The sequence below is a fragment of the Macrotis lagotis genome, chromosome X (assembly GCF_037893015.1).
Source record: "Macrotis lagotis isolate mMagLag1 chromosome X, bilby.v1.9.chrom.fasta, whole genome shotgun sequence".
NCBI classification, from domain to species: Eukaryota; Metazoa; Chordata; class Mammalia; order Peramelemorphia; family Peramelidae; genus Macrotis; species Macrotis lagotis.
In genome coordinates, this window is record NC_133666.1 from 260,783,202 (window position 1) to 260,806,697 (window position 23,496).

General features: G+C 34.3%; 1 protein-coding gene across 1 annotated transcript in view; it reads right to left on the bottom strand.

Annotated features, from left to right (window-relative positions):
• Positions 1 to 23,496, bottom strand: part of ZSWIM6 (zinc finger SWIM-type containing 6) — a 209,901-nt gene that overhangs the window by 67,622 nt on the left and 118,783 nt on the right. The window contains exon 2 of the mRNA XM_074207245.1: positions 14,916 to 15,272. Coding sequence (XP_074063346.1) covers positions 14,916 to 15,272 — 357 coding nt within the window. The remainder of the gene's footprint in view (positions 1 to 14,915; positions 15,273 to 23,496) is intronic.

The window sequence follows — 23,496 nt, forward strand, 5'->3', positions numbered from 1 at the left end:
GGAAAATAATCAATGTCAGAGAGGATGTGGGAAGATTGGAACACATGCATTTGCTAGTGGAGTTGTAAATGGATCTAACCTTTCTGGAGAGCAATCTGGAATTATGCCCAAAGATTAATAAAAAATGATCATACCTTTTGACCAAGCAATTCGAATTCTGGCCTATATTCAGAAGAAATCATAAAAAATGAGAAAAGTTCCACACATGATCAAAAATATTTATATAGGCTCTTTTTCAAGTGGCAAAGAATTGGAAAATTATTGTATATGAATGTTACAGAATACTATTGTTTTATAAGAAACCATGAGAAGCATGGAAAGAATTACATGAGCTAATGCTGAGCAAAGGGAGCAGAACCAAGGGAACATTGTACACATTAACATCAACATTGTCAGTTGATCAACTATGATGCATGAAATTCCTCTCAGCAGTTCAGAAGAAAAAAGGACAACCCTGGGAAATCTGTCATTGGACAATGCCATGCACATCCAGAAGGAAAAAAACAAAACCCCACAGAATCTGAATGGATACTATATTCACTTTTTAAAAACTTCCCTTATGTTTTTCCTTCTTATCTCATGATTTTCTTTCTTTTCCCTTAGTCCTAATTCTTCTTACACAAAATGACTAATATGTAAATATGTTAAACATAAATGTACATATGCAACTTTTACCAAACTGTTGCTATCAAGGGAAGGACAGAGGGAAGGGAAGGAGGTAGAAGAACGTGTAACTTATAAATCTGCAAATGAATGAATGTTGAAAAACTACCCTAATATGAAATTGAAAAAATATATCAATTAAAAAAAATACAACCAGTGTATGCTAGAATCAAAACAAACACCTAACAGATCAATATGCATTGTGATACATACTATGACTAGTTAATCACATATTTGTTAAAAAAAAAAAAACTAACCTAAGAGTTGTCTATTTCCAGAGATTTTAGTCATATGTTCTCTGACCATCAATTTCCCCTCAAATACTCCATTCTAAATGGATTTCAAACTAGATAAAGAAAAAACTCTGGTTTTAACCATCAAATGCAATTCAAAATATTCTCAACTCTCATTTTCCATTGTACCTGAAGATGATTTTTAGAACATTTATATATGGCTCTAGAATTGACCATGTATATCAGGTGATTTATTTCCCCTAATTATAATTTTCTTTTTTTTTTAGTTTTTTTTTTTGCAAGGCAAATGGGGTTAAGTGGCTTGCCCAAGGCCACACAGCTAGGTAATTAGTAAGTGTTTGAGACCAGATTTGAACCCAGGTACTCCTGACTCCAGGGCCAGTGCTTTATCCACTACGCCACCTAGCCGCCCCTATAATTTTCTTAACATTAATATCAATTTACTTTTATGAATGTAAGAAAGCTATGGATACAGATAATCCACTCAGTAAAACAGACATGCAATAGAAAAAATAGAAAGAATTAAAACTGATTGGACACTTTTTTCACAAAATCTCTTATTGGTGAGGTAAATATTATTTCATTTTACTCATAAGAAACTGACAGAGATAATAATTGGATTATTCATAGCGACAGTTATTAATCCACTAGAGATATGACTAGAATTCAAGCCTTCTGACTAAAAATCAGTGATTTTTCATAGACCTATACTTATCAGTAAAGTTGAGCTATGTTTTGTATAATATAGATGTGTAAACCATGGGTGAGCCAACATGCTTTCTAGGCCTCCATTTTCAATTCTGTAAAACAAAGGCCAGGGAGTTGATGATCCCTGACCCGTAATTCCCTTCCACTCTAAATTCTAGGTTTCTATAACTGAGAAGAATTGGCATGTTTATTTGGCAATAAAAAGCAGTCATCCAAGTCAATTTTTTTTGATATAGATAATGTGCCATTTACTCTTATAGATAAATACAAAAGTAACTAATATTGGTGGAAGGAGTAACCAAATACATTTTGTAAAGCCTAGAGATTCAAAATTGCAGCTCATAAAAGAATTTCATAAGCCTGGTTCCCTAAGCATGAAAAGAGACTACTAGAAATTCTTTCTAACCACAGCTATTGGCTTTGAGAACAGAAAATCATGGACTGTGCTGCTCATTTTTCTGTACTAAGGATAGGAAATATAATTATATGTTTGCATATGTGTATGTATATATATATATGTACATACTTAGAATTGTATGTGCATTTCTCTGTGTGAACTTTGACTTTTTTTAGGACTCTTCAATATCATCCATATTTTTAAACCTTATATGTTTATAATTGCAAATGTCTTAACTATTTAACTGCATAATTAATTTTTGTTGGCTACTTTAAGCTTATTACCATAGAATAATTCTTCAAAGTTATCCTGTCTCAATAGAAAACAAAACTATTTCTTGTTTAAAAACGTTAAGAATTTTAATTTCCCCTTCACCTTTAAACTGGAGGTCCTTTTTCAAGAAACAATGTGCTGAATTTGTGCAGACAAAAAAGTAAAAAATAAAAACAAAAGTGTTTTAAGTATAAATACAGGGTATTCTGAGGAGAGATGAAGCATTAATAGTTGGAAAATCAGGGAAGACTTCATGGAGGTGCACCTGAGCTAAACCCTTTTAGTAAAGTGAGAACTCCAAAATGGCAAAGATATGGAATAAATACATGGATGACAATCTGAGTGAAGAGATGGAGGTGGGAGATGGAGCACAATAAAGAGGAAAGAGTTTGAAGTAGAGAGACTAACTAGAAGGAATTTAAAATAGGGTGGGTACAATGTGAGAAGGACCTGTTTCAGAGTGGTAGCTCTGTGAGTGGAGAGGAGATATGTACAAGAGATATTATAATGGTAGAATGGCAAGACTTGGCTACAGATACGTTGTGGGATTAATATAAGGGAAGAGATGAGGATAATAACAAGGTTCCAAGACTTTGTGATGGGAGATCACAGTACTATTGACAGTAATAGGGAAATCCTGGAGAGGGAAGAATTTTGAGGGGGAAGTAATAAGTTTTAAGACACCCAAGAATTGATAATGCAGGACTAGAGATATACCAGCTATGGGACTCATCTGTAAAGAGATGATAGTTGACATGGGAATTGATAAATACATCAAGTAAGATAGCATGCAAGGTTCTTAATCTTCTTTATGTCACAGACCACTTTTGGGGTGAAGCCCTTTTCAGAAGCATGTTTTTAGAAATATATAAACTACAAAGGAAACAAGTTAAATTGAAATACAGTTAAAATATTTTTAAAAACAAGTTTATATATTCAGGCTAAGAACTGTAGGGAGGGAATGGAAAAAACCTAGGACATACCTTTAGGAGATTTGGATAGAAGATGTGACTTGGAGTAAAGTGTAACAAAAGAAACCAGAAAAAGAACAATGTCATTAAAAACCTAAAGAGGAGAAAACATACATGACAAAGGTCAATTAACAATGGCTAAGGCAGAAAAAAGGACAAGGAGCATGAAAATTGAGGAAAAGTCTTTAGTATGTATGTTAATCAAGAGATTATTGGTAGGGGTGGCTAGGTGGCGCAGTGAATAGAGCACTGGCCCTGGAGTTCAAATCCGGTCTCAGACACTTAATAATTACCTAGCTGTGTGGCCTTGGGCAAGTCACTTAACCCCATTTGTCTTGCAAAAACCCAAAAAGAGATTATTGGTAATTTTGGAGAATACAATTTTATTTGAATGGCAAGTCAGAGACCATACTGAATAGGGTTTGTGAAGAAAGTGAGAGGAGAAGAAATGGAATTACTAAGCATAAATAGCTAATAGCAAGAGGAAATGGTCAGATGGAATGAAGGGTTGTTTTTTTTTTTTAAGGATGGGAGAGATGTGGACACATTTGTCTGGTGATTTGATGTATCCAGTATATGGGATAAGACTAAATAAAAGAATAGAGGATTAACTGAGGTAATGATTTGTTAGAAAAGATGAGATGGAAGAGAATACTGAGTAGAGAAAAAAGCAAAAGGCCACTTTTCCATGTTCTACAGGAATATGAGAATGAGGAAAGACATTTAAGTGATGTGAGGTTAAGAAGGGAGATTTACAGAGGATTTACAGTAGATTTACAGGAGAAAGAGCATCATGATATTTGGCATGCGGAGTTTGTAGATGATGATGAGACATCTAGTATAAATTAGACCAATCCTGAAGTCAAACAAAATGTGCCAGAAATGACCAAGTTTCAAGGGCTGACAAGCAAACAAGTATGTGTTCATTATAATTCCATTTAATGTTACACTACTATATAATGTTAGCAGTAACCATGAAGAATATGGGAATATCCAGAACTATTACTAGCCACAGAAAGAACTGAGAGGACTGTGCCATCTAATGTTTAAAAATGGAGGTCTATGACCCACCATGGATGACAAGTAGTAGAGAGGCAAAGTGGGGGGAGGACAGAGAAGAAGTAATTTAGGATGATATACCATGAAATTTTTAACCCAGAAAGAAGGCATTCCACAAGAACCAGTTCTCTTTATTGTCTCTTCATTTGTACTTGGACTACTGTCCAATTTAATTTACATCTCTTTTGGTCACATTTTCATCTTTTTTTTCCTATATGCGCCATCTTAAGTGAACCTATTCTTTCTCAAGTCTTTCTCTAACTGTGACCTACCCTCTTAAATCTCTTATTATGTAATGACAGTTTCTACCATCATTGGTTGCTTTAGGAATTAGATGGAAGGAATTAAACTCAAGTTATAGATCCACCCAAGGGTGTTATGTTTAAATTAAGTTGTGGTTGTTTTTAAAGAAACTCAATTAAGAGTTTCTTGTTCTATTACAATTCCTTTGTGAACAGGAATCACAAGGCAAGAGTACAGACATGAGGTCTATATCCATAAACATTCTCTTTTTTGCTTTTGGATGAGGATAAACACCATAAAGACAGAAAATTTTAAGACTGAAAGTTTAAAATGAATTAAAATTTGAGTTTTAAGCCCTAATTAGAATTAGAATAAAAGACCTAGAATTGGAATAAGAAAAAAAAAAATGGATCATTCAGCCCAACGTTTTCATTTTATATCCTAGGATACTGAGGTCCCACAAAAATAAAGTGGATTGCTAAAAGTTCCAATAATATTAAGTATACGAGTCAGAATTTGAATTCAGATCTTTAGAAAAAGAACTGTGTTTTCCACTACAAACATACTGCCTTATTAGTGCTCCTCCATCTCAAATGAATACTTTTCAAGTATGCTAAAAGAGAAAATGTTTAAAAAAGAACAAAAATTAATCTCTACATAGTTTTATACTCCTACTAAAATCGAGTAAAAATTTATCTTTACAATGGATTCCATAGAATAATGGGTTTAGAACTGGAGAAGACTTTAGGTAATATAGTTCAATGCCATCATATGAAGAGACTGACTGCCAGAGTGACTCATCCAGGGCTGCCCAGGCCCTCTCAGGACTCAAAACCAGGTCTACTGATTGCAACAAAATTTACAACCAAAGCTGCTAGGCAAATATTCTGATGATCCATGGTTTTATGTTCAATGGAGAAAAACCATAAGCAACATTAGAAGAGCCCCCATTCTCTTATTTCCACAGTCCAATGGCTTCTCTTTACATTTTTCTCAGCAATACAGCTTCTCCCAAGGGGAAGCTTTTAACTCTGATGTATTACTGTTACTTACTGTTAAAATTAAAGTTTCAAACTCATTCTTTTCAGACAGCATGCAGGTAGCAACCATTTATATGGCAGAAGTGAATAATTTAGCTTATTTGGATAACTTATAGAATAATGTCATTTCCTACAGTTTCACTACTTGTGGTTATGAACATAGGAAACATTATGTCTGTGAGTTACAGAGATAGTTGTATATGTGTTAAAAATTAAAGAGTATTAGCCATTGGCATACAGAAGTGAAAGGAAAGAAAGAAAAGATCAAGGGTTTATATATATATTTTTTAAAAAAGGATAATGATTTGAAAGGAAGATATTCAAAAATGAATTTTATAAAAATTCTCTCTTTATAAAAGATTTAAATGTTATTCCTAATATAAATTCTCATTTTCAACTAGATGATTTCTTAATCATTTACTAATCATCTTCAATTTTAATTTCAAATTTTTAGGAAAAATCAGTAAAAAAAAAATTTATCTTCCATTATAAACAAGCAACCCTTATCATAAGTCCACAAGTTCTGCAGTCCAAGAAGCTAATACCACAGATTCTTTATTAGAGAGCTTTTTAAAAAAAAATTATTTAAGGCAATAGGATTAAGTGACTTGACCAAGGTCACACAGCTAGGCAATTATTAAGTGTCTAAGGCTACATTTGAACTCAGGCCCTACTGACTCCAGGGTCAGTGCTCTGTTCACTGCATCACCTAGCTGCCCCTATTACAGGGCTTAATGAAAATACAACCTCAGAAAAATATCAGCACTGTTCCCATTTGAATAAATGATTTTCCATTCAGCAAAATGCCAACAAAGAAAGCAGCATGATTATCAATATATATATCTTGAAAAACTCAAATATGTTTGTCAGACTTTATAGGCCTTCCCCTATTATTTTCCTCTTATCTGACTTTATTCCTTATTCCTTATTGTCATTTAATTTACTTTTGCCAGTATAATAATATCATATTCCTATAGAAGGATAATCTCATATTTTTATTTGTACAAAAGGCAATAAAATATTATTTTATGATGTAGTATTCATCTAAAAAGGATGAATACAAATTCAGGGTGAATTATAAGGATGCAATTTCCACTCACACAGTAAGGTATTATTGAATACTTGGTTTTTCAGATTTGTTAGTTTAAAAAAAGAGAAAGATCATTTTTTTACCTAAATCAAATCCTGAAAATTACTGTATTAGAAGAAATGATGTTTGTGAAAGAGAAGCACATAAAGATGAACTGATATAGAATGAAATAAGTGGAGCCAACAATATACCAATGACTACAACAATGTAAATGGAAAAACTAAACCCCCCCCAAAAAAATCAAAAGTAAATTTAATAAAATTAAAAAGACCAAAAAGAATCTGAATGAAGAAACATGAGAAAATATCCCTAACCTATCTCATCATGGAGGTGGCAGGTCTACAGCTGCTACAAATTGTACATGATTTTGTTTCAATGCATTGATCAATTACACTGATTTTTCCCCCCTCTTTAAAAATTACTATTCATTATATCGAATGGCTTTCTGGGAGGGAGATAAAGAAGAGGACTTGGCATAGATAAGATGACATAAGCTATAGAAAACAGCAATAAAAACTTGTTGTTTTTTTTTTAAAAAAGGAATTAAATTAGAGGCAGCTAGGTGGAACAGTAGATAGAAAACTGGCCCTGGAGTCAGGAGGACCTGAGCTTAAAGCCGGTCTCAGACGCTTAATAATTACCTAGCTGTATGACCTTGGACAAGTCACTTAACCCCACTGCCTTGCCAAAAAAAACCCAGAATTAAATTCAATTGAAAATCTTTCATTGCAACAAAACCAAAGCAACTAAAATAAGGAAGCTACTGATGGAGTCAGAGGGAGAAATATTCATACCATAGCTCTAGAATAAAAAGGACATACAAGATAGATAGAAACTAACACAACTACATAAGAAAAGAACCATTACTAAATGGATAATGGTCAAAGGATTTGAGCAGTTCTCAAAAGAACTGCCAACTATGGACAATCACATGAAAGTTAATAGTTTTGAATTATTTTTCTTCTGTTTTTCTTTCATATTCTTTGTTACAAGGGATGTTCTCTGAATGGAGGATGGGGAAAGGACATGTGGGAATAAAGATTGTGTTAAAAAAGATACAAATAGGGGCAGCTAGGTGGTGTAGTGGATAAAGCACCGGCCTTGGAATCAGGAGTACCTGGGTTCAAATCCGGTCTCAGACACTTAATAATTACCTAGCTGTGTGGCCTTGGGAAAGCCACTTAACCCCATTTGCCTTGCGAAAAACCTAAAAAAAAAAAAAGATATTAATAAAATATTTCTATAGAAAAATATATTGTCATTTTCTTTTTCTGTTCTACTATTCAAAAAAGGGAAGAAAAATATATTTTAAAATGTGAAACTTGATTCTCTTCCTGTAAAAAAGCAAGCAATTAAGTTAGCAAAGAATGAAGTCTAGGATACTGTTTCCAGTCAAAATTGATTAAAATTCTGTGAAAAGACCACTCTTAATGTGGGAAGATAACACTATTCCTTGAAGGAGTAATCCTGAAACCAGCATTAACAATTGTGAAGAAACTTATTAATTTTAAAGGATTTAATTTGCTACTCAATTATCCTTTTCTTGATCATCTGAATGTTATTTGTTTAGAATATGCTACCTAGGAAAGTAAAAAATTGGATTAAATTTTTGTCTAAATGTTCATGGTAATCAAGTTTGCAACATCACTGAGGTCTTTAAAGATCATATGGTATTTGATCTTAGGGCCTCACTCTCTCCTTCCCTCCTTCTGTCCTTCTGTCTCTTGTATCAAGAAAGATGAAAGTACTTGCTCTTGGTATCACAAAGAGTTATTAAATTTATGTGTAACATTTATGCAGAAAGACTTAGCCTGTTAAAACATAGACAGCTGAACACTTAATTGATCTAAACTCTTGAATTAATGAAGACATATGGAAAAAGTCATTTGTGAATTCAGAGAAAGTTACACTGACAGATAGTTTAAAGATTACCTAAAGATGATCCTTTTCCTTTTACACATGAGAAAATTTTGATCATTCAACAAACATTCATTAAGTTACTACTCTGTGTAAGATACAGGGATCCAGAGACAAAACAATCTAATAGTTCCTGCCCTTAAGGAGTTTACATTTTATCACGTGAGACACACATCTATTTATGGGGATACAAATGCAGGATGAGAGGTCAATAAATGTAGAAGGGGGCATTAGAACTGTGTTGAAATAGATGTTCTGAGCAATGTAAGTAAGGAAGTATAGCCAAACATGAGGCAAGCAAAGACAAAAAGATGTGAAATGAGTTGGGATGTTACACATGAAAAATAATAGAAGGTCAATGTGACTGCACAAAGAGAGTATGTGAAAGGGTTCAATGTCTAATAACTTAGGACTCTCACCATCCTTTTACCTTACACAACCATAACTAGCAACCAAGTCTTAACAAGGCTTCCCAGATTAGTTCCAGTCTCCTGTTCCCAATGCTGCAGTTGTTCATTATTTCATGCTTGTACTACTGCAATCGTACAAGATTTAACACTAGATGGGACCTTAGAGATCAACCAGTCCAATCTCCACTTTTGCAGACAACTATCTACCAATATCCTTTTGTGTTGACAGACAGATTAGTTATACAGATACAGATATAGATATATGCAAGGAGACTAAAGGAGTCACTCAACATCATTTAGGTAAAAAAATCTAGCAGAATGTTTGCACTGACAGCACACAAACTAAAATTGGAACACAGACAATATTCACTTTAAAACAAAAACTTCAGCAAAATTGCAAAGTACAAAATAAGTCTACATAAATTATCAAATTTCTGTATATTACCAACAAATCCAACAGGAAGAAAAGAGAAATTTCATTCAAAATATCAAGTTTATAGTAAAATATAAAATCCTTAGTTGACTATAGAAATATGACTGTAACTACAAAACACTCCTTACAGTAATTAAGAGTTAAATAATTGGAAAAACATTAAGTGCTCATGAATAGGCTGGGCCAATAATAATAAGAATGACAATACTACCAAAATTATTTTACTTATTTAATGCCATATGTACCAAATCATCAAATTACTTATAAAGCTGGGAAAAATGATAATGAAATTCATCTGGAGGAACAAAAATAAGCTCAAAAATGTCAAAATATGAAAAAATAGAAATGAAATGGGACTAGCAAAAGAAGATCTCAAACTACAAATAGCAATCGATAAACCTTTTTGGTTCTGGTTATATAAACAGAGAAATCAAACCAGTGGAACAGATTAGATATACAATATACAGAAACAAGCAAACCCAGTATCCTAGTGTTCAATAAACCTAAAGAATCTAGATTTCCAGGGTAAGAACACACTATTCAACAAAAACCACCAGGAGAACTGGAAAGATTTCCAGGCTGGCAGGAATTAGATGCAGAGCAAAAAAGTTCCAAATGTGTAAATGACTTAATACATTAGCAGTTAACATGTGCTTATTAAGTGCCTATGATGCACCAGGCAGTGCACCTAAGGGTTCAGGATATAACAAGGGGCAAAAAACATCTGTGATCCCAAGAAGTCTATTGGAGGAGACACATGAAAACAACTATATGCAAATTATGCACATATATATCTGTGTGTAGATGTATATTGTATATGTGTGTGTGTATATACACGTATGATAAATTGGAGATAATCACAGAGCAAAGAGAGACATGAGGCAGAGATATGAAAAAAGAAAACTATTCCAAGAATCCAAGTTGAGTTGTTAAGGGCCCACATCAGGGTGGTGATGGAAAAACTGATGATAAAATTAACAGGAATTCCAAAAAACTAAATATGGGGAGTGTGGGTGGAGGTAGAAGTGAGAGAGGGAAAAAAGTAAGGAAGATATGGGGAGGAAAATAGAAAATAGAAGTTTAATTTTGAACATTTTGAGTAAAAGGTCAAATATAAAGAAATTAGAGGCACAAGGAAGAAATTGTCTTTCTGACCTAGAGATTTAGAGGCGGTCAATTGTAGTGGATAGAGAGCTGGACTTGTGAGTCTAGAATACCTGGGTGTGAAATCCTGTCTCAGACACTACTCCCTAGCTGTGAGTTTCAGAAAAAGTCACTTTAAGTATCATTATCATCATCTTTGGCTCTTATGGATAGGGAATAATTGAAGAACAAATAAAGGTTAGAGAGGATCACAGAAGATAAAGTAATATTTAATTGCACATAATTTGATTGCATACAATTAAACTTTTGTACAAAGAAAACCAATGCCGCTATAATTAAAAAGGACATAGTTACCTTGGAAAAATCTTCACAGGAACTTTTTTTCTGACAGAAGTCTCATTTCTAAAATAGTTAAAGAACTGATTCAAATTTATATAAATAAGAATCATTCTCCAATTGCCAAATGGACAAAGGAAATGGAGGTTTGAATTGGTGCAGCCATTCTGGAAAGCAAAAAGTCACTAAGCTATGTATACCTTTGATCCAACAATAGCAATATTAGTCTTATACCTCAAGGAGATCAAAGAAAGAGGAAAAGTTCTCTCTATATCTTGTATAAGAATATTTTAAAATGCTCTTTTTGTGGTTGCAAAGAACAATGAAGCCAGTGTCCATCAACTGAAGGGATGGCTGAATAAATTATGCAAAGGAATATTACTGTGCTATAGGAATGGACCATTTCCAGAAAAACTTTTAAAATAGTTCATTATTAAGATAGGTGCCATATGTTAACACTGAACATATTATTTTTCAAAATTCAATTTTACTGAAATCAATTAAAAAGTATTTATGGAGCACTTGGTATGTTCTAGGTTTTGTACTAAATAATTTAGTACAACAAAGGCAAAAACATTCCCCAGAAGTTCACAAACTAATGGGAGAGGTGGTATTTAAATAATTAAGTACATACAAGATACAAACTGAGCAGAAAACTCTTTTATGAAGTAGCTCACTTGGAGGTGGGAGGGGCACAGGAAGAATTAAAATTATGTAAAACCAAAAATTAATTAAAATTTTGTTTAAAGAAAGATACAGAGGGGTGGCTAGATGATGCAGTGGATAGAGCACTGGCCCTGGAGTCAGGAGTACCTGAGTTCAAATTTGACCTCAGAGGCTTAATAATTACCTAGCTGTGTGGCCTTGGGCAAGCCATTTAACCCCATTTGCCTTGCAAAAAATCCTAACAAAGAAAAAAAAAGAAACAGAATAAATGGAGAGAAATCTTGGAAAGAAAAGGAAAGGCTCATTACATGAGGGTTTTGAGCTCAAAACTGAAGGAAGGGGAAATTAGGAGACCAATGTGAGGAGAGAGTATTCCAGGTCTAAGTGACAAATAGTGCAAAAGCACAGTGATCTATCAAGGTGAAAAGAAATAAAGTTCATTACATAAAAAGTAAAAGAGGACCTGAATTCAAATCTATCTCAGACACTTTATAACTACCTGTGTGAATTTTGGCAAGTCATTTAACGCCACTGTCTTGCAAAAAAAAAAAAATAATAATAATAATCCAGAAAAGAATAAAATTGTTGATTATGATTAAGCTTTGTGTACTAAAGATAAGAGTTAATCCTACTCTTCATAAGGAAAACCTTTGGGAGCAACCAACAAATTTAAGAATAAAGAATGATTAAAGTTTGCAAAGTCCATAGAAAATGTATATAGGAAAAAAGATTAATGACTTTTACTATCATTAATAAATTTTCAATAATATCAGAGGTACAAAGTGTTTTTAATATAGCATGTATATTTGGAGAGCCAGTCTAGGTTCTGTTATTTCACTTCCTACTAACATAGAACTTTCAGGGAACAAATTTCCTACTGCAGCACTTAAAAGCTAATCTTGTTTCCAGCATTCTCCTTTCCTATAGTCTTGTAATTCTGAAACAGAAGGAACTAAGGTTACTTGTTAATTAAGCCACATTCTTTCACAAGATAAGACTGACTGGATAAACTGTTTAATGGTAGCTTTTCTTATACAGCTGTTCTCCTTTTCATTTCTCATGTAAATGTTTCCTGGGGTAATCAAAAGATGGCACTGTGATTGAGAAGTGGCAAAATCATGCAGGTAAAGGCTGCCAGGCATAGCCAGAATCAAATTGGGAAAGATATCTGCCAAGTGCCTGGATAGGGGTCTCCAGGCAGCTTACAATAGTCCCACAGTATTTTCTGGCTTGGGCTTCCCATCACCAAAAATGGCCAGAATGCTGTTCAGTGGGCAGAGTACCAATTTTGAAGTCAGGAAGACCTGAGTTCAAATCCGGTCTCAGACACTTACTAGCTGTATAACCTTGGGCAAGTCACTTAACCCTATTGCTTCATATCCAAGGCCATCTTTAGTTGTCCTGATTTCTATCTGGCCACTGGACCCAGATGGTTCTGGAAGAGAAAGTGAGACCAGTGACTTAGCACAGTACCCCTCACTCAAATCCAATTAACGTGCATATCATGACATCATCTTCCTGACAAAACGTCATCACTTGGAGTAGAAGGTAAATTTCTGCAGCTAATAAAAGTCCATGCCAATATTTCCCCTTCTTTCACCACCCCCATCCTTAATTTTTGAAATTACAAAAAATACAGTAATATAGTATTGTATATAGAATTCTTCTAAATACAAAATTCAGATATCTCAGTATTCTTCCAAAGTATTGGTATTCTTTTATATTCAACTTCTATCTAAACATTTTAGATTTTTCCATCTGACCATATCCTTTTATTATTTTATGATTATATTATATACACTCAGATATAACTAGATTATTTGGATATAAAGATGAATGCATAAAAGACTGAATAAATGAATTGTTCTATTTTTTCTGCCACCATCACCATCATTAAAAAATATATAATTAGCAGATAACAAAGTAAATGCAGAATGTTGGTTCTGGAAGTGATTTAATCCAACAGATGAAGAAACTGAGGTCCAAAAGGGGGTAACACAGTTAATTAGTGGGAAAGGGAAGTAAAATTGACCATTTAAAACTCTTATTTCTGGGGGCAAATTCTTAGCCAGTCTGAAATTCCAATAATATTTTGTCTGCATAATGAAGGATTATATAGATAATTGCTCTTGCCATCTTTTTCTGACAGCTATATAGCGATGCTATTTGTAATCACTATTCTTGAATGCTGACAAAACAAATGCCAAACAAGTATCAGAAACACATTAAATATGTTAGGTAGTAATCTTACTAGGTTCCTACTTTGCTTTAGTACTTTATTTTATAAGTAAAAAGTAGACAATATCCAATGGCTAGAGAGAGGATGAGTCTAAATAAGGTTAGTTGGTTTGGCTTTGATAAGGTACTTCAAAAGAACATAGACTACTTGGATTAAAGCATGCCATTATTTTCTGAAGATTAAGCATGTTATAATGCAATCATATCTAACTGTGGTTTTAAAGAACAAAACATGCATCTTACTGAAAATTATCTGCATGTATATATGTTTATATAGTTCAATATAATTGCACTGATATAAGTGTACCTCATTACCTCATTTTACACTAGAAGTATTTTTAAAAACATATGGTAACTTCTTGTAAAGAAGAGGAAAACTTGTTAGGAATTCTTTCTGTAAAGTAAAGGAACTCTTTCTGTAAAGTAAAATTATCTGCTTATCAGTTTCACATCAATTCTTTAAGTGAGATGTAGCTGCCTATTCTACATCTTAAAGAATGATCCTTAAACCTTAATGATGATAATAGCTACAGTTCACTTAAATCATACTTCAACTTTGAGGATCACAAAGTACTTTCCTCATAATAATTTTTGAAGACAGATACTACTTGCCATTTTTCTCCCCAATCCACTGAAAAAAAATTTTTTTTAAAGCATTGATATCTTACTTGGGGCAAGGAATCAGATCATACTGTCAGGTTATACAAAATCTATGAATTATAGTAACAGTTTGTAAAGTAGAAGAATTAAATAACGTACCAAAGTGTTTTCCAGAACACAGAAGTGATAAGGACATTTAAAGGAAAAAAAATCTCTAAGATCATATATTCAAGAAAATTTAGGGAAAATGTCTAGTTGAATGCTTCATTGTACTATAATCACAAATGGTTGAAAAAACAAATATGAAAACCATCAATACATGTAAGCTGGGAAATTAAAGAAATTTTTTAAAAAATGTTAACAAATAGATCTGTAACTCCAACTGTCTAGGAATAATATCTAATTTAGGTTATGCTTCTATCAAGTTGTAAAGCAAATACCAAAAAAAAAAAGATCATTAAAGGATAAAGGGGAATCAAATATGAAATTTTATAGAACAAAAGCCCTACTTACCATGGACTTGGTTAATTTCTGAATTCTGGGAAAGAATTTCATCTGCTAATTTTTGAGCGGTTGGCAAAACCTCTGTGTGGTGCACTGTGATCAAATACTGAACAAATTTTTGTAGTTGGTCTCTGTTCATTTGAAAGAGAGTTTCTGAAATGGGAAGATGCAGTTTGACCTGATCTGGCTTGCGGATGCGATATAAGGAAAGTGCCACAACGTGGGCACAGTAAAATATGTCCTTGTTTCCACAGCTACAGGTCACTGAGGTAATCTTGCAACGATCAAAGCTGATAGCTACGTTGCAAACAGTTTCTGGCTCCGATTGCATTGCAGGTTCTGTCACTGTGCCACTCAAGTGGAAACCTGTACAAAAGAAAGGGAGAAAATTTAGCTTATACAAGAAAATACAATGCTTTTTGGGGGTGACATAACTCTAAGAAATTTATTGTACTTTTAAATTTCAGATATATTTTACTTCCTAAAATAATAGTTTTTCAACTATAGTAAAGCTAGTAAAATAAAGCATTATCCCTCCCATACTGATTTTGTCACATATAAATCTAAATAAGTTTTATTAACTGCAATGTAAAAATACCTGAGACTATAACTATAAGATGTAAAATAGGAGCACATCAACAATAAGCCATCATTTACTACAATCTGCTATGCGTAACACAAGTTACCAATGATGACCTAAATACCAACTTCAGTCCTCATTCTTGACGCCTCTGACACCGTTGATTACCCTCTTCTCCCTGAAACTCTCTTCTCTGTAGGTTTATGGTTCTCCTGGTTCTCCTCCTACCTATCTGATCATTCCTTCCTTGCCAATTTTTCATCTAGGTTAACTAACCATGAGTATCTCATAGGGTTCTTCTGTCCTGGACCCTCTCTTCTCCTGCATACTGTTTCACTTGGTGATTTCATTAGTTCCCATGGATTTAATTGTCATATCTGTGCTATTGATTCTTAAATCCTAATTATCCTGTCCTAATCTCAAATCTCCAACTGCCTTTTAGATGTCTTGAAATGAACATCCAATAGACATCTTAAACTCAGTGTGTCCAAGACAGAACTCATCTTTCCCCTTAAGTCTTTTCATGTCCTCCATTCTACCTACTTTCCCTACAGTAGAATGCACCACCATTTCCCCATCCTCCCAGTCAAGGCACAACCTGGGGACTATACTCAACAATTAACCGTCTTTCCACCATCCCCACCTCCCACCCCCAATCTCTTGCCAAGGTCTTTCCATTTTACCTTTGCAACAGCTCTCAAATATGTCCCTCTCATACTGCTACCACCTGATACAAGACCTCATCACTTTGTGCCTAGATTACCACAAGAACCTCTCCCCCTGGTCAGCCTGCCACTGTTTTCTCCTCACTCCAGCCTCTCCTCTATTCAACCACCAAAGTGACTGTTTAAAAGTGCGGTTCTGACTGTGTTCACCTCCTTACTCAGGAAATTCCAGCAGTTTCCTCCCAGTTGTGGGCTCAAATACAAAATCCTCTTTTTTGGCATTCGAAGACCTTTCTATCCTCCCCTACCCCTCCCATGTTCTTATACCTTCTCCAGGTACACTCTTAGATCTTGGGATGCTGCTGATACTCCACCCCTCAGCTAACAAGTCTGTTCTCCCCGCCTTATTTGTGCCTATTTTCTTTCAAGTCTCACTAATATCCCACCTTTTAAAGGAATCCTTTCCAAAGACTTCTTAATTCTAGTGCCTTCCCTCTGTTGCTTTTTTCTCCTTTATCCTGCATCTGGCTCACCTGCACACACCTGGAGGCCCACTGTTCTGTGTGCTCCTCAAGGGCAAGGTCTGCCTTTGATCACTCTTTGGAATCACACTACCTAGCACACAGATGGCACCTCACAAATGCTTACTGACTGACATTTGGTAAATGACAAAATAGAACTGAAAAAAAAAAGACAATAATCAGCTACTGTTTTTCAAGTTGTTTTTTTTTAAGTTGCAGATATACTATACCCTATGTATCTATTTAAAAGAACTTAATCCTGGAAGAACATTCACTAAGCACAATTGCAGGGGCCACAGTCTGACACTTCTTAAAATTAAAACACAAATAAATTCAATATATTCTTATGTAGTAATTTTCTCACTCCCTCATTCAAACTTCCCTCATATTCCCTGAAACACCTCAGCACAGGTGCAAACCTTTTTTAAATTCATGTAATCAGAATTTGAAAGAAATGGAATCATGGAATCATAGCAGGGAACTTAGATGTTATCTAGTCCAAACATTTATCTAAATAAGAATTGCCCCAGACTGTCCCCTCAGCTGGTCATCCAGCCTCTGTTTTATAACTTCCAGCAATAAGTAAACACAATTCTTTGAGGAGCAGTCCATTTTAATTGTCAGAATATTTGGGCTGAAATCTGCTTCCTGTAACTTCTATACTTTGATTCTAGCTCTGTTCTCTGCAGCAGCTATTCAAATCAATTTCATCTTTCACCTGATAGTTTGCTAAAAACAATGCATTCTTTAAACACAACAAATAAAGATAATGATCATGTCTACCTTAGTTTCAAGTTTTCTCCAAGCTAGAATTGAGAAAAAAACAGCAGCCTCCCTTTGGATCAGGCTCTGCAGTTACCAGTCCAGTCCTGTACTCATTATCTCCTACCTGGAATATTCCAATGGCCTCTTGGTTGTTCTTCCTGCCTTGGGTCTCTCCCCTTCTGCTATCTGTCTTGCACTCAGCTGTCAAATTGATCTAACTAAAGTGTAGAGGGCCAAGTCACCCTTCCCCTCATTCAAATCAACTCCAGTGGATCCCTATTAACCTCCTAGATCAAATATAAAAATCCTATTTAGCCTTTAAAACCCTGCAAAATCTTCTCCTTTCCTATCTTTCTAATGTTCTTAGACTTTATTACTGTCCAAGTACTCTGTGATCCAATGACTAGCTAATTCCTACCAGGACTCCATCCTAACCTTAGGCATTTATACAGGCTTGTCTCTCAAATTGGAAACTTATTCCTTCTGGTGTCAAATATCTAACTCACACTTCTTCCTAAATATTCTGAGAGAATCAAAGACAGAAACAGGGAGACAGAAAAACAGAAACAGAGGGGAGAGACTCAGAGACAGAAAGGAGAGAGAAAAGGGAGAAGAGAGACACAGAGACAGAAGAAAGACAAAGAAGAGAAACAAAAAGAAGATAAGAAAGACAAAGGTGGAGAGAGAGAGGGAACAGAAAGGAGGAAGGGAGGAAGGGAAGATTGGGTTCTTAAGAGTGAAGGATTCCTCTGCATATCCTGACTTTTCTTCCCCCCATCCCCTGGTAACCCGGGGCTGGTAAAGCTAACCCAAGGTGTCTGCTGGTGCCTTTAGTGGAAGGGTCAATCTCAGCTAAATCCCTACTCTGCAAAAAGCTTTTCCTGATTCTCTTTAACTTCAGTGCCTTCTCCCTAAAATTATCTCATTTCTCCTATATTTATCTTGTTTGTACTTAAGATATTTGCATATCGCCTCATTCATTTAGACCCTGAATGACTTTGAGAGTAGAAGAGACAATTTTTGCCTTTTTTCCCTATTCCCATCACCTAATCACAGGGCCTGGTACACAGGAGACAATAAATGCTTGTTTGCTGACCAACAACTATGAGATCCATTCAAAATCAGGCAATAAAAAGAATTCAACAACTGTCTTCCTTAAAACTTCATGGTATTCCTTTTACTATAGAATTCTCTAGGGTGAGATCTTAAGGGAGAGAGAAGACAACTGAATTGGCTAATTAAATTTCTTAGCTCTAATTTCTATTATTAAAATAAACTATTTTACTAATCACTAATGAAGCAGTTTAAAAATACTTAAAGACAAAGGGCTGGTCTTGGATATATAAGGTATTCTAAAAGTCTTAATGCAATTTTAAGCTAAAACTTAGTTACAGGGTGATGAATGTTTTGGCCATAGCAACTGTATGAAGCATCTAACTAAGTTATGAAAGAGTTGGGAAATATATTTTGGGGGTGAGAATATTCAAATCAATAAAATTACTGAACTGTAAAATATTCAAGCAGAGATTTAATTTCATTTAATGAAATCACAACTAAATGTAATGAAATGAGAAAATATCTTTATCTAGGTGAAACATCTTATTTACCAGGTCTATAGTATTAGATACTTCAATATTACAGGGATCTGTGATTTTCACTTCTCCATAAATGCACATCCCAACCCATTTAAAATTCAGTTTTGCCATAAACTAAAAAAAAAAAAAAAAAAAAAAAAAAAAAGTCTGTCAAACTGGTGATATATCTGTGGATATTTAGCTAAACTGAACTTATGACAATAGACACAGTCTGTCACTAAAATCCTAAGTCTTTTGGTAAGCTGATTGAAATAGATTATATCCTTAGAATTTTAATTCACTGCTTTAAGGTATAAGCTGGGGTTTCTCACTGGGTACACTTAGTAAAATGCCTAGTCAAATTAGAAGTGAGCTAGATTTAGAAGACTGCATGACTGAATGCAGTCCCAAATCCATAAATATCCACAAATTTTTCAAGTATTTTTCCAGAATAAGTGCCAAAACTATACTTAAACACATTCAAAATTATTTCAACTGCTATTTCAACTGTTTTAGAGACCTCTCTGGCCCAGCTCCAAACTCCTGGTAGAGAGCCAGTAGGGAAAAGAAACAAACAAAATAAATAATATTTAACTCTAAAAAGCAACAACAATTTTAAAGATTTGAATTATTTGCTCCATTACTTTAAATTCAGCTTTATACCACTCCCTATTTTTCTAATATGAGTAAATTCATTATTTACACAGTCTGACATAGGTATCCCTCACAAAGGGATGGCCACCCAAAAGAAGTGATCCAGACAAATTCCCCTTCATTTCTAATTCTTAATTTTTCCAACATGATCTAAAGTATTCTTATTTGAACCTTTCTTTAATTCGCTATAATCTAAACCTTGAATGGTCTTTCCCCACAAAGGATGTTTGAAAGTAGGAAGAAGTGCAATTACAAGATGCTCTTTCAAATTTTTTGCCTATTTCTCATATTTACTTATCAGTCAAAAAACAAGTATTAAGCAGTTAATATGAATCATAAATTGTTCCAAGTTCTGGGCTATACAAAGAAATTATAAAAATGGTCGCTGCCTTCAAGAAGTTACTATGGATATGCGAAAGCTGGAAAAGGAAATAGAGATTTAAAGGGAAGCAGTACAGATCTGCTGCTTCCTACAACCACTACTAGTAAAACTGAGGAAGAGTACCAGAATGAGCAGTGACTAAAAAAATCAAAGGGGAAAAACACAGTGAATCATATCTTTTACCCAAAGAACAAGGATTCATCACAGGTGTATCTAGACCAAGGAGGGCCTACAAATTTGATATTTAAACCCTGGGGCAGGACCAGAGAAAGTAGAAAAGATAATCAACTCTTTGATAGCTATGAACAGGACAAAGATTTTTCAGTTATTTATATCTGAATTCTTAACCCATATATTTCTAAATTTGTGAAATAAATTTATTTCTCTCATGTGTCCATTTCAAGTAAAACAATCTTAAAAGCTGATTTGGTTCAAGCCTAAAAACAGACAAGGAATTTTGCTTCAAAATAACTATTGTATTCACTTAATAGAAATGGTCAAGAATTGTGCTCCTGTCGATTGAAGTTCTTTCTACTAAACTATGGAGTAGTTTTCTTTCCCCCTATTTTTATCTTCCCTAATAGAATATACCGTTTCTCAAACCCCACACCCCGCAATAGAGTTAACCACTGGAACATGCTCAGAACTCTGAAAATTACTTGAAAGTTTATGGTAGGGCGGCTAGGTGGTGCAGTGGATAGAGCACCGGCCCTGGAGTCAAGAGTACCTGAGTTCAAATCCAGTCTCAGACACTTATTACCTAGCTGTGTGGCCTTGGGCAAGCCACTTAACCCCATTTGCCTTGCAAAAACCTAAAAAAAAAAAGTTTATGGTAGGAAAAACTGCTGTGAATTTTCATTTGTAGCAATATAGGACCAGACAGACAGAATAAAGGCTGTACTACTTTAAGACCAAAAAACACTCAGTCACTCTTAGATACTAAAATATTGACGTTTTCACTGACTTGATATCTAAAAGTATGTTGTCCCTCAAATTTTCCATATCTTCACTTAGAAATAGAAAAAAGCATTGCCAACAGGATTGCCTTTTCAGTAATACTTAGCAGTTAATTATTTTTAAAGCAATATATTAAATAAAGAAATGCCAGTTTTGTTTTGTTTTTTGTTTTCATTTCTTTTTGGTGTTGTTGTTTTTAGGTTTTTGCAAGGCAAATGGGGTTAAGTGGCTTGCCCAAGGCCACACAGCTAGGTAATTATTAAGTGTCTGAGGCCCTATTTGAACTCAGGTACTCCTGACTTCAGGGCCGGTGCTCTATCGACTGAGTCACCTAGCCGCCCCAAGAAATGCTAGTTTTAAGAAACCATTCATCAAAGCCTAAAATAATTAGACAGAGTAGATTTAAAGAACCGTAAAGACCCTTTCCTATGGACCATTTGGGAACTCAACTCTTTTGGGTAGTTAAGTTTTCAGATAGCTTAAAGTTCCTTTCTATTCCATGATTTTAGCCAAATATTTTGGAAGCTTGGATTCTATTCCAACTGAACTCACCTATTTGTCCCTGAAAATGAATAACTAATTGTTGAAGCAGGTGATGTTCTCACAGGTCAGGATTGACACAGTGGGTACATGTCCCTACAGTGAGACCTTCCTGTCCTGATATTCAGTGTCAGTTATCATTAGTTATTTTCAAGGAACATTTGGACTTGGGATTGGAAGAAAGAGGAGAAAGAGAATGCTAATTAATTGTTCAAGAAAATGTCTAAACAAATTTACTTTTGTTCCAAATCATGTCTATTTTTTTAAAACTACTTCAGTAACCAAAATACTATGCTTACTAACAATAGGAACTTGTATTTCTTTCTAATGATTTAAAGTGCCTAGCTTATTAATGTTAAGTGGACATTAATTGCCTTTCATTCTAAATGGGAAAACAAAGACCAAATGACCTTAATGACTCTGTGTATAAAAAAGAGCTTGGCAAAATCCTTGATTTTCTCCTCACTTTATTTTTAAAAATGTATTTATAAATGAGGAAGCATCTTAAGCTTTTAAATTTTAGAATTCTAAAGTCTAAACTTCCTAAAATTAGGACTTATGAATAAAGGACTTGATATCCCAAGTTTCTAACTGTAACTCACTCAAGAAGGCAACAGTGTGAACTGGAAAAGATGAACAGTTACAACAATTATTACTATATGAAGGCATAGATTTAAAAAGATAGAGAAAACAAAAGAATCAGCAGAGAAAGAAATTATTGAGAAACAAGTCATTATAATTCTGGTTTTGCTACCAACAAACTTCATTACCTTGGAAAAGTTAATTTCACTATGCCTCCATTTCCTCAGCTGCAAAATGAGTATTTTTAGAAAGATGATATCTAAGATTTCTCAAGTTCTAAAATTCCATCATTCTAACTGGGTAGGTCAGAAGCAACTTACAAAACATTTACTGCCAGCATACTGAGAATGATTTATCAATCAATAAATTTAGAAGAAGGTTGCTTTCATTATTTTATCTCATTCTTAAAGGGTATCATGAAACAAAAGATATTTTTCTTAGATTCATGTTCCAATGGCTATTTTACACTATGTATTTTAAAAATATAAAAATGTTGTCTCAGACTGGCCAATATGACCAGAAAGGACAATGATCAATGTTGGAAGGGATGTGGGAAATCTGTGACACTCATATATTGTTGGTGGAGTTGTGAACTCATCCGACCTTTCTGGAGAGCATTTTTGGAATTATGCCCAAAGGGCAAGAAAAATGTACATACCCTTTGATCCAGCAATACCACTTATTGGGTCTATACCCTGAAGAGATTATGGAAAAGGGTAAAAAAAAATCACTTGTTCAAAAATATTCATAGTAGCCCTGTTTGTAGTGGCAAAGAATTGGAAATTAAGTGAATGCCCTTCAATTGGGGAATGGCTTAACAAAGTATGGTATATGTATGTCATGGAACACTATTGTTCTGTTAGAAACCAGGAGGGATGGGAATTCAGGGAAGCCTGGAAGGATTTGCATTAACTGATGCTGAGTGAGATGAGCAGAACCAGAAAAACATTATACACCCTAACAGCAACATGGGGGTGATGATCAATCTTGATGGACTTGTTCATTCTTCCATCAGTGCAACAATCTGGACAATTTTGGGCTATCTGAGATGATGAATACCATATGTTTCCAGACAAAGAATTGTGGAGTTTGAACAAAGACCAAAGACTATTACCTTCAATTTAGAAAAAAAAAACCATTATCTTATTATGTAATTTTGCTATTTCTTATACTTTATTTTTCTTCCTTAAGGATATGACTTCTCTCTTATTACATTCAACTTGGATTAAGGTATACCATGGAAACAATGTAAAGACTAGCAGACTACCTTCTGTGGGGGGTAGGGGAAGAGAAGCAAGAATAGGGGAAAAATTATAAAACTCAAACTGAAATCTTTCTTTAAAATAAAATACATATATATGCATAAAATA